Genomic DNA, 12,145 nt, shown 5'->3' on the forward strand with positions numbered 1-12,145 from the left:
TTCTCCACTACAACTGGCCCGTTTCTAGGAACTTCTAGTAGATCATTATCCTGTTCCTCTTCTCCTGAACTTGATTCTTCAATTACAACATCTTCAGTCAGTGAGATCAAAATCTGGGTCCGCATCTGAGTCATCTACTACACTGCTGTCATCTTCGGAATCTCCTGAATGGTTACCACGAAGGAGCCTGCCGATGTAATCACTAAAATTTGGATCACGTGGATCCAAGTTTTTTGGTCGTCGATTTGAATGATCCATTGTACTTTATCACTTTCTAAATAAACGTTCAGAAATCTAATAATGTATACAAGTACTTAGACACATTTATATTTAGCAACAAGTAAATACCAGAACCGGATCATTGTAAAATAGTAATAACCGTAGCTGTAAGATAAAAGGCCGGGGCGGCAAATCACGAATTTGACGTTACCAACGTATTCTGCTCACCCTCCTGAACAAAAAATATATATAGTACTAGGGGGTGCAAATGACAAATAACATGATTTTAGGGGGTATATTGATAAGTGGTAAAGTTTCTAATGTTTTAATGTTCAGTTTGTGTGCTGTGTCTGGATAATCTGTTTACTTGAATATTATCTGCGGCCGGGACTGATAGCAGCCTGATAACGTATCTGTTATCTGAGTTCTCGGGGGCAGAGTCAGTTCTTCACAAGATATCGTGTTCAGTGGGTGAATCAACCATCCACTAGTTCGACCAACCCTAGTGAATTGTGTGTGTCGGAGTGTTTAGTAGGGCACGTAAAGAGTTTACGTTTTAACCAAAACGAAATTATTTCCTTTTTAATTGAACATGGAATTTTTATTAATGAGTGTATTTGTTCGTCGTGCAGTCGCGTGTTATTTTTAAACCTGGAGACTTTTTGTTTCGTTGCGATAGGAAAATTAGAAAAATTAGTAAGAAAAGAAGTTTTAAATGTTGCAATTTTTAAAAATCCACTTTTTTGTTGCTGCTGCTCAGCTATATCCGCCAACACACTAATGGTAAGTGTTCTCTGTTAAATCCATCTATATATTTATATTTGAGTTTTTCATGATTTATTAAGTTTTTTAACTTTACATAATTGCCTTTGCATTATATTTCAATTTATATTTCTGATCAGCCCTTCTAGAATTTTATATTTTACTGATAGGTACTATCTCGAGGGATGTTTTTCTTTAACCCTTTTAGGACCAACTAACGATATATCGTTAGTTTGTCTTTTAGGCTAAAAATACCAACTAACGATTTATCAGTAGTTTGGTTTTATGGGTATAAGAAAATAATTAATAACTTTGATTCAACCAAATTTTGACTCCACATCTATTGATAGTTTCTACACTCACAATCGTCTTTGAATTTAGTAAAATTTTAATCCACGGAGGAGTGGGAAATGATAAATTGCGCAGTTGGTAGCACTAGCTCTCAGCCGCGACCAACACGCGATCGCCAGCGCCAGCTGACTGACGCGGCCTGCCGAGTTCGTTTACGTTTTGTTCATTGTGTTTTAGACGATTATCGTGCTTCAAAATGACTAAAAGACAAGATGAAGAGATCCAGAACTGCCTGTGTCAAATGTAATAAAGGCTTGCATGGAGTGTGCCTCACCAAACATGTTTGTTAGACTTGTCAGCAGTTCTGTAACATTTCTTCTTGTGCAAAATAATTTTATTTTTAGTTTTTTAGTATGAGTAAGTTTTAGAATAGTTCTCATGAACTTTCAAACTTAATAAGACCATGAAATAACTGAGTTAGAGACAAAAAATATTGTTTCATTACTGCTTAATTGGCCTGTTCTCTGTCGTTGTTATCTTTTTCTGCTTCTATCTATTTTCTAATTTTTACCGTTATTATTATTTTTTCCTCGTATCTCAGCCATTTATTGAAGAAAAGTATTGAAATAAGTTGCAATCTCCTAAGCAATAACTTGTAAATACATGTATCTATATGTGTGGACTGTTATATTTTTTTAGATTACACAAAATTCCTGTAAACTAAACAAATTTTTTTTTCAAAAAACTTTTTTTATTTATAGGTGTTAACAAACCTTTTTTGATTTGCACAAAGTAAAAACCTATTTTCTTATTGTTAGTCACTTCATTCAGAAAAAATTGTTAAAAAAATTATTGAAATATCTCCACTACTTTGGAATATACAATTTTTTGCACTACAACCCTTACACTTTTTAAAAATACAAGGCGGTCTTTTAGGCATAGAAAATCTGAAAACGCGCGGTCCTAAAAGGGTTAATTGACATCAGCGCGGGGCAGCCGAATCCCGCGCTGATGGCCGGAGGCACTCGTCTCATTTCGATAACAAGTAATTAATTTGTTGCTCGAAATTAAGAAAAACATTGTTCATTTTGATCAAAATTCTGCTCATTTCTGTATTATTTTTCATTTACGTTTGCAAAGATGGCGGCGCAACCGATGACGTCATCACGAGGTTGAATCATGGTCATTGGTCACAAAAGGTCACGTGACGCTAGACGTGGATGTAGAACATGGAGATATTACTGAAAAGTTATTTAATTTTTTATGTTCTAGAACTTCGTTATTTCTCATTTCCACCCCATCAAATGTTATACTTTTTTTATTCTATAGGACGATTCCAATAAGTTAATAACGCAAAACTCGTATTTTTCCGCTCCGGCCGTTAATATGATAATTACCGTAATAACAAAAACACAAAGCACACACAACCGAAACCTCCGGTATGACAGACCTCGAACCTCAACACCGAAACCATTGGTCACTGAGACCGGCACGTTTTTCAATATCAGTCAATATAGGAAGAACGCCACGCTGAAACTGAACAAAAAACTGCATGCGTGCTGAGGAGGGGGAGGGAGGAAGGTACTGTTCAGGCGGGCAGCTGACGCTAGACAGTGTCGCCACTATTAACAAATGAAATTCCCAAGTAGGCCTAATATCATTTGCCAATTTCAATATAAAAACCGGGTCCGCTTATCGTACCCTACCCAATATCGTTTGCCAATTTCAATATAAAAAACCAGGTCCGCTTATTGATCTCCGTAATCAATTGAATATCCATTGTCAGTTTGACCTTTAAATCAATATGCTATATACAATTACCAATAACAATAAGAGTTGTTATTCGATATAGTAAAAATCTTTATATTACGCGATCAAAAAAAAACCATCCAGTATGCATATTACACTCATTAGAAAACTAACAAAATAGGTAGATCACAGTTGGCTACTTACCCATAACAGAAGACTCACTAACTTTTGAGGAATCAATTGAAGAATCAACAGAATCATCTCCAAGTTTTAACCTTTTTGAGGGTCCGCTATCATTTTGACTTTGAGAGAAAGAATCGTCAAAATTAAGTTTGGTTGGTTTCGTAGTACTTGGAGGTTGTATTCCAAAAGGAAACATGGGCCTTCCTCCCATTATTGTTCTTCGAGTTGATGCAGGATTAGATCGAAATTCGTCCAACATTTTTATGATGCAAGTAGGGTCTTTATCCTCACTACGATTCATATCCATGAGTTTTCAATCAATTTGTCTACTAAAAGTGAAAAAGAACAATTTTCTACTATGACTAGCCTGGAGCTACTACAACAGCGTCGTTAACATTTCCTAACCTCACCCCGATTCATTCAAACTTCAATTCAAACTCAGCCAATTCACCAGACCAGAATCAGCAAACCTGCAAAAATGAAACAGAAATACCAACTGCCATACCGTCTATGATAATGGGAGTACACTATTTGAGTATAAAAAAAAGATATTGCTAAATTCCTTAAAAATAATATACATCAAAGGATTCACCCTTGCACTGTAATCAATATAAGGATCCTTTAAATGTATTGTAATATAATAGCATTTATACACACTGCATCATATTGTTTACATGTTATTTCTTACGATGTAGTTTAATTGGTAATGATCTTGTGTACTTATTTTGGCCTTGGCGCAACTTTAATTGACTCTCGAGGGTGTAGTCGTCTGTATGCCCATCAATTAAACGCTGTACATTAAACCAATTTTAATCCATCTGAGTATGTATATTATGGTAAAGGAAGGGCCATAGTATGTTATTTGGTTGTTTTTAGGTATTCTAATAACGAATAGAAGAGTAATAGATTATAAAAGTTTTCAATTCTCTTTCGAATCAGAGAAGGTTTTCTTGGGTCATATTTCTAATTAAAGAAGCTGCTCATTTTAAGCCTTGTAAAATTATATTTGTTTTGTGACTTTCGAGAAAGGTCAACTATTAATCTGATTTCATAGCTATGGTTAGTATTTTCATATTGTTATATTTCAGTATATTTCAGGTGTTAATAAAGCTGAATATAAAACGATTTTTCTAATGTACAAGCTAGGTACAGTAAAAATATTTAATGTCCTAAAAATAGTCTAAAACGTATCATTAATGGAGAGTAACCAACATTACAGTGATTCATTTTCTTTTATATTGAAAATAGTATATAATTTCTGTACAAATGTTTAATGAAACGGCGCCCCACTGAATCATGGAGTAGTGAATGCGAGACTTGATTAAACACAGGTTACATTCTTTTCAAGAGATTATAGCAATTTAATTTTTGAAATTCTGAAGTAAGCGTTTATCCTCAATTTTCGTTAACTGTTTACTTAGGTTAAAAACCATCCCCATATCTCAGCACTGGAAAGTCAGCCATTAGGTTTATTCCTCTACAAAAACATCTGATTTCTGAAAATATTTTAAATTCTTAATTTTTTGGTCGAATAGAAATTAAATGTGTTTTGTTTGGGCTCAGTTATAGTGTTTTAACTAAAACTATTAGAACAAATAATTCACCTTCACAAAGACGATAATTTCAGGTGTATTCCAATTTGTGAATTTGTTGAAAACGCAGTCCTGTCATCTGAATACACAAACCAATTTATTTTCCAGATTAGCTTTGTGGATTAATGTGAATTAGAAACATGAGGTAGCCCAAATCGATCTTAGTTGAAATTTGATTTGATGGTATTAAATTTGAATGTATACATACTTTCAAATTCAGTTGCTCATGTATGAGCTAACTTAGGAAAAGGCAGTGTATTTGACACTACACTGTAAAATTTGCATAAAAAAGTCAAAACTCTTGCTCATATCTGCATACGTTACCCTTCACCATCATTTACTGTGTTAATAAAATCGTTCATTAAATTAGCGAGATCCAATTTTGTTGACATATTCTTTTGAACCCATAGCGGCAACCACATGGGAGGTTATTATTTTCTAGGTATGCCACCAATTTGGTCACAGAAAGCTTTTTGTAACAATTTGGGGAAACAGTCAGTATAAGATTGATCAATAGTTGCACACCTCACTCTCGTCGCTTAAAAAACTTGGTTTAACCTTAGTTGTCACATTCATTAAATTTGTATAAGTGGCAATAATACGTCATGTCTGTAAACGTGAATTTAGGTATTTTGTTTACATAGTACTTCAAACACAAGGAATTTGTGCTACAATAACATTGTGCTACATAAAGAACGTTATTATTATACAGTTTACACGTCACTAATAAGACGGTGAATTAACTTTACTAATTATTCGAGTTCTGGTTGCTGAAGTGCTTGCATAGTTCGATGATTATAGGTTAAACTTCTGCTCATACTTACCAGCCATACCAAGTTTTCCTACCAGTATTTACTAATACGTAACATAGTGAGCATTGGTTTTATTCTTTTATTCTCACATATTATTCAAATACATCTCATACAAATTTCAATAGTTCATAACGAAATCTGTTCAGGCTGGACCTGTCATGTCGACGGGTTCAGCCACTGACGCTCAATTGAGCGACATGGAGACAAATCAGGCGATTGCATCCATAATAACCAGTGAACATAACTACACTTTTCAAAATGACAATGAAAATAAAAGAAAATTTATAGAAACTTGAAAAAGAAAACAATGACAACTCAAAAACTTCTGTTGATCACAACATGCAACAACACAAAAAACCACATATACAACGACTCTATAAACCTGAAAATACTGGACCCTTTGAGATTATTGTACAAGACAAGAAAAGAAATAAAATGAATCCATTTACTATTGGCAAAATACTAAAACAGCACTACACAGATATTGAACACATCTCACGTGCAGGTAAAAAACTTATCCATTGTGTGTACTAACTTTACGGCAGCAAATAACCTAGTTAACTCGCAACATCTATTAGAATATAATGTATTTGTACCCTCCATTAGAGTTCATACCATAGGCGTCGTGTACGCTGAACCGGAGGTAAGTGAAACAGGAAATAATGCAAGAGGCATCATCCAACTATCCCATCATACATGCTGAGAGGATCAGACGACGAGTTAATGAACAACTCATTAACACTCATTTTATTAAAATTTACATTTGAATCTGAGAAACTTCCTAACCATATATATTTGAATTTTGTTCGCATGAAGGTAGACCCTTACATGATTCGTGTAAAACAATGTTATAGATGTTTTGCATATGGAACACGTGGCAAGTTCCCCTTGCAATAGAGATAGAATCTGTAGGGACTGTGCAGGCCCTTTCCATACAGAGCCATGTCAAACACCTCGTAAATGTATACATTGCGGTGCACAACACAGCAGCAATTCTAAATTCTGCCCCGAATACGTACGACAAAAAATAATAAAAGACAGAATGAGTATCATGAAGGAAAGCTATCACATTTCCTCACAATTTTTTTCCCATCACCTACAAAAAAACAGGTAAAATATACAAAAAGTTTATCCTATACACAGGCCGCTCATTGGACCTAGCTGATGATGAATCCTACCCATGCTTGCCATCCTCCAAAGCCTCTAACTCCAAGTAGCCAGATAACTGTAAGCAACAAATACACACCTCTGTTGTCAATCCAGAGAACCAAACACCTGCAACTACCAACCCCCTGCTAGAGAATTTAAGGTCAATACACCTAACAGTATTAGACCTAATAGGATTAATGTCATGCATACGCCTAGATCTACGGTTGATAGATCAAAAACAACCCTCCACCAAGCCGGTTCAGGTAGACAGACTCCAGCGCACAAGAAAGATCACATCTTTCATCACTCCTGAAAAACAAAACTCGAGGAAATAAGAGGTAAGCTTAATTCAAGCACAATAACAAGTCTTAAACAAGTTGATGAAATTATAGTAAGTTTTTAGAACAGTGATTCAACTGTTCAAAACAAAGACGTGCTCATTAACTAACAATACCAAAACCTAACTTAGGAAAACTCATCAAATAGTAAACAAACACTCGATTAAATCGCCACATAAAAAAAATGGCAGTAAGTAAACTTAACTTAATACAATGGAACGCTAGATCTCTAAGCCTAAATGGCCAGAGATAATGCAAATGTTTGCAAAAAAAAGAAATACACATTGGTGTTATACAAGAGACCTGGTTACAAAAGGATGATATTCTATCGATAATAATTACACAATATGCCATCTTGATAGATTGGATGGATATGGTGGCACTGCTTTATTATTCACAATACAATCTCCTACAAACATCATCTTAGAACATAATGATAGCACAACCCAAATTCAGGCTATACAGGTGAATAATTACAATAGGCCTATTAATATTTATAATATATACTGTACTAATAAGAAGATAAACAATATTCTCTGGCACAATCAACTCTTCAGTAAGGACACAGGTTATACCTTGCTGTGTGGTGATTTTAATGCTCACCACCCATACTGGAATGCCACGCAAGCAAACAACAGGGGATGTAGAATATTTAATGAATACAACCAATCTCAATTCATACTATTAAATAATAATAAACACACCACTGTACCAACTATGTACCATCAGGCATCCCACCATTGACCTCACCTTCGCCACTCCCAACCTTCATGCTTTGCTAGAAGAATGGGTGGTAAGTAATGATCCATTAGGAAGCAACCATCTACCCAATTTTTTATGAAATTTAATACTTGCCCCCTATTAGTTATAACTATGACATTAATTCCATGTGTATAAAACTAAGCAATAAAAGGAACTTCAAAAAGGCTGACTGGGCGCTATATACAGAAACTGTAGAAAAACAGGTAAACGAACTACCAGATATACCACTAGATGTACAATGGGATGAAATACTCAATATCATAGAGTTAGCAGCTGACAAAGCAATACCAAGGTATAATATATCCAACAGAGCAGGTTTTACACCAAAAAAATGGTGGGAATGAGGTATGCTCTCAAGCTGTTGCCCTTAGACGATTAGCTTTTAAAAAGTTTAAAAATAACATGACAGCAGTTAATTATCAATATTATCAAACCACACAATTGAAAGCCAGGGAAATTATCAGGAAAGCCAAAAATGAAGGATGGGAAAAAATTGTGTCAGGAAATAAGTAGTAAAAATAATTCCTCATTTGCTTGGAAAAATAGTTAAAAGACTAAAATCTTATACAAACGTAAGTACACCATCCATATTAGCAGACCCAAAACTTGTGTGAAAAATTTATGTGTCACATAGTCCCAGATCATGTACCACATGGAACATGAAGTAAGAGGTAGCTCTAGCAATAACTCGTCCGAAAACTCTGAAAAAATAGAAAATAGTTTTTAGTATTAAGGAATTGAATGTAGCAATAGAATCTAAAAGGAAAGATACTGCACCCAGGTTTGGACGAAAATACTCCTACAGTATGTTACGCCACCTACCAAATAATGCACGATTATACATACTGACAATATTCAACAATATTTGGAATGGAATCACTGATCTACCAAGTAAGTGGAAACAATTTAAAATTATAGCACTTCTCAAAAAAGATAAAGACAAACAATTGGAAACTTCATATAGGCCTATAGCATTAATACCATGTGTTTTAAAACTGCTCAATACTATGATTAAAAATAGATTGGAATGGTACATTGAAAAGTCAAATATCTTACCTAGTACTCAATATGGGTTCAGAAAAAAAACAGGATGCAATGATTACTTGATAAATTTTGTAGCAGATATTCAAACTTCACTAACCTTCAATGAAACAACTATTGCAACCTCACTAGACTTATCCAATGCATATGATACAGTTTTTATACCAGAGTTGATAAACAAGTTGAAGTAGTACTACAACATTCCATCAAAGTTTGTGACTTATATTAACTCATGGCTCATAAACAGACAAATGACTCTCATTAGTCCTAAGTTTAATCATAACTAGGTATACTAATAGAGGATTGCCCCAAGGCAGTGTGCTCAGTCCTTTATTGTTTGCTCTATATATAGCGCACATAAATGTTCATATACCAAACCTTGTAAAATCACTTCAATTTGCAGATGATATAATGATTTATTCATCTGGAAAACTTGTAGAAACAGTACGATCAAATGTTCAAAACGCACTAAGCAGAAATCCAAATGAAACTTCAACCAACTTCACTTGGAGTTTAACGCTACTAAAAGCAAGGTAAATTATATTCTCACGCAAGCAAAACACTAACGTCGAAAGACAGTTAAATAATTAATGACCAAGTGATTCCTACTGTAAATTGCATTAAGCTCTTAGGTATACTTATAGATAATAAGTTAAACTTTAAGAATCACATCAACAATACTTCCTTAAAATGCCAGAAAGATATAGGAATTATAAAATCCATTGTATGTGGTTCAAAGGGCGCAACACCAGAGTTTGCAGTGAATATTTATAAAAGTTTGATAAGAAGTAAGTTAGACTATGGATCATTTTTGTTTGGTCATGTCTGTAACAAAGACTTGAAGAAACTAGATGCAATACAAAACCAAGCTTTAAGAATATCATTAGGGGCATTTAAGACCACTCCAATCATTGCTCTACAAACTGAAGCTAACATACTACCATTAAATATCAGAAGATCAATACTTACAGATAAGTTAGTTTATAAAATATTATCAGAACAATGTCATCCTGCATACAGAAGTCTCATGTTTCTCAACATGCTAACTGAAATGTAAGACCATATTGGAGAAGGAAGACTAAACCATTGTATTTACACTCTCTTACAAAAATCACATTCTTTTGACCCAAACTTATCACTTAAAGAAGCTGTAAAACCTTCTGGGACTTTAAACAACCTATATTAACAATGGACAATGAAATAAAAATTTGTCTTCACACTCGAATGTCCAAAAAAGGTAAGCAACAACACTATTGTAAAACAACGTTTTCTCGAAGAAGTAACCTCAGAGAAAATATACAAAACAATCGCTAAAAATATATACAGATGGATCAAAAACCGAGAATGGTGCTGGTGCAGCGTTCTACATTCCAGAATTGAATATCAGAGGTAAGTTCTCCCTGCAAGAAGGAATATCCAGCTACTCAGCTGAGCTTATAGCCATATTTGCAAGCAACCTTCACACTCGCCACCATCAGACAAAAAGACATCATAATATTCTCCGATTCACAAGCAGCCATAACAGCACTGAGTAACGTATACAACTACTCCAAAGGGGAAGGTATTCCGGTGAGTATCATCCATAATGTAATAGACAGTGGCAAGAACGTCACTTTTCACTGGGTTCCAGCACACGTAGGTATTTATCATAACGAATATATAGATAACCTAGCAAAACAAGCCATAGCAGACGGCACAAAATTGTTCAATATTTACATCCCAACATCTGACTTCAAAGCCTATCAACAAAGACAGTATGCAATAGCATATAAGCAGGTATGCCAACGTACACCAAAAGCGGCATGGTACAAAGAAATAGAAAGTACGACAGGCCATAGCCCTTGGTTCATCATGACAAACTTCAAAAGGTGGGAGATAGTCAATGTAATTAGAATGAGATTTGGACATGCTCGGGTCAATACAAAGTTGTTTGACATCAAACAATATTTCACACCACTTTGTTTAAGTTGTACCCTCGCTGAACGAGAATCCCTGGACCACGTTATTCTACGATGCCCAGCCTACGAGTTTGCGAGAGACCTGCACTTTAAGATATTAAATAATCTACTTAGATCACATAATATGAATTTGATTGATATATTAAAAACTTCATCACATAGAAATATACAAGGAACTCAACCAATTTTAAAACAAATAAAAAAAAACACATATAGCTTCAAAGACAGAGCCTAACCATCCCACTAACAGAAAAAATAAATATTATTCAATGAAAAATCCATAGTAACACAAAATAACATATGTATGGCAGAAGTTTACCCCCCAGAGAACCACGAGGCGTCATGGGAATTCACCCGAGCCTGTTTAATCAAACGAAGAGAAAAAAAAAAAAAAAAAAAACCTTAGTTGTCTTGCATCCTTTAGAACATATGCTTTTTGGATTGAGAATATTGTGTAGGATTTCCCCTAGACATTTTTCTGACAGAACTTTAAAACCTTCATGCTTAGCTCATCAATGTCGGTTGAGGGTTTGGGAGAAAACATAGTAAATATTCTTGATGACAATTCTTTAATAATTATAGGTTCAACTGTCACCTAAAAAAGTCACCTAGTGTCAACTTTAGAACATTTTGAAACTTCCAAAAATGCCAAAATTAACCCTAATGTATTATTAAATGAGAAAGATTTTCTATATTCTGTTGTTAGGCTATGTTTAATATATTTATATATCAATTCACGTGTCTCTTGGATTTTCTATTTAAGAAAATATTTTTGTTTGTTCTTTGACTTCACCTCAGTGTCTTTTATTAGATTTCGGGTTTCCTTAGACCCAAGCTTTATGGCCTTCTATTGTACCTTTGATGGTCTTATCACTTTCGTATATTTGGGATAGGGCGCCTTTATAATTTTTCTTTATGCTATCTGTTTTATTTATTTTCTAATTTTATACTAGCGATCATAATTTGTTTGAGGTTTATTACTGTATATTATGATTCTCATTTTAACTTATTTCTATTTTAACATTTTATTTCCTTACAAAGAACACGATATTACGTTAAAATGGCAAAGGATAGTACCCATAAAGTTGTCATTCATTGTTAATATCCTGCTGTTTCAATACAGTATACAATAAAGTTGTCTACAGTATACAAACAAAGATGAAACTTTGTTACTCTTGCAGGGGTACCTACTAATCATAAAGTTTTTTACAAAATCTATCAAGTACGCTTTTTACTCTCCAAGTTTATTATTTCCATAAATGGCAAATTCGGCTGCTTTATATTTGTTA

General features: G+C 34.2%; 1 protein-coding gene across 1 annotated transcript in view; it reads right to left on the reverse strand.

Annotated features, from left to right (window-relative positions):
* Positions 1-3,653, reverse strand: part of LOC124371961 (mitotic spindle assembly checkpoint protein MAD1-like) — a 29,078-nt gene extending 25,425 nt beyond the window's left edge. Inside the window, exon 1 of the mRNA XM_046830329.1 lies at positions 3,226-3,653. Coding sequence (XP_046686285.1) covers positions 3,226-3,511 — 286 coding nt within the window. The 5' untranslated portion in view covers positions 3,512-3,653. The remainder of the gene's footprint in view (positions 1-3,225) is intronic.
* Positions 3,654-12,145: the final 8,492 nt, after the last annotated feature.

The sequence above is a fragment of the Homalodisca vitripennis genome, unplaced genomic scaffold (assembly GCF_021130785.1).
Source record: "Homalodisca vitripennis isolate AUS2020 unplaced genomic scaffold, UT_GWSS_2.1 ScUCBcl_2298;HRSCAF=6907, whole genome shotgun sequence".
Classification (NCBI taxonomy): Eukaryota; Metazoa; Arthropoda; class Insecta; order Hemiptera; family Cicadellidae; genus Homalodisca; species Homalodisca vitripennis.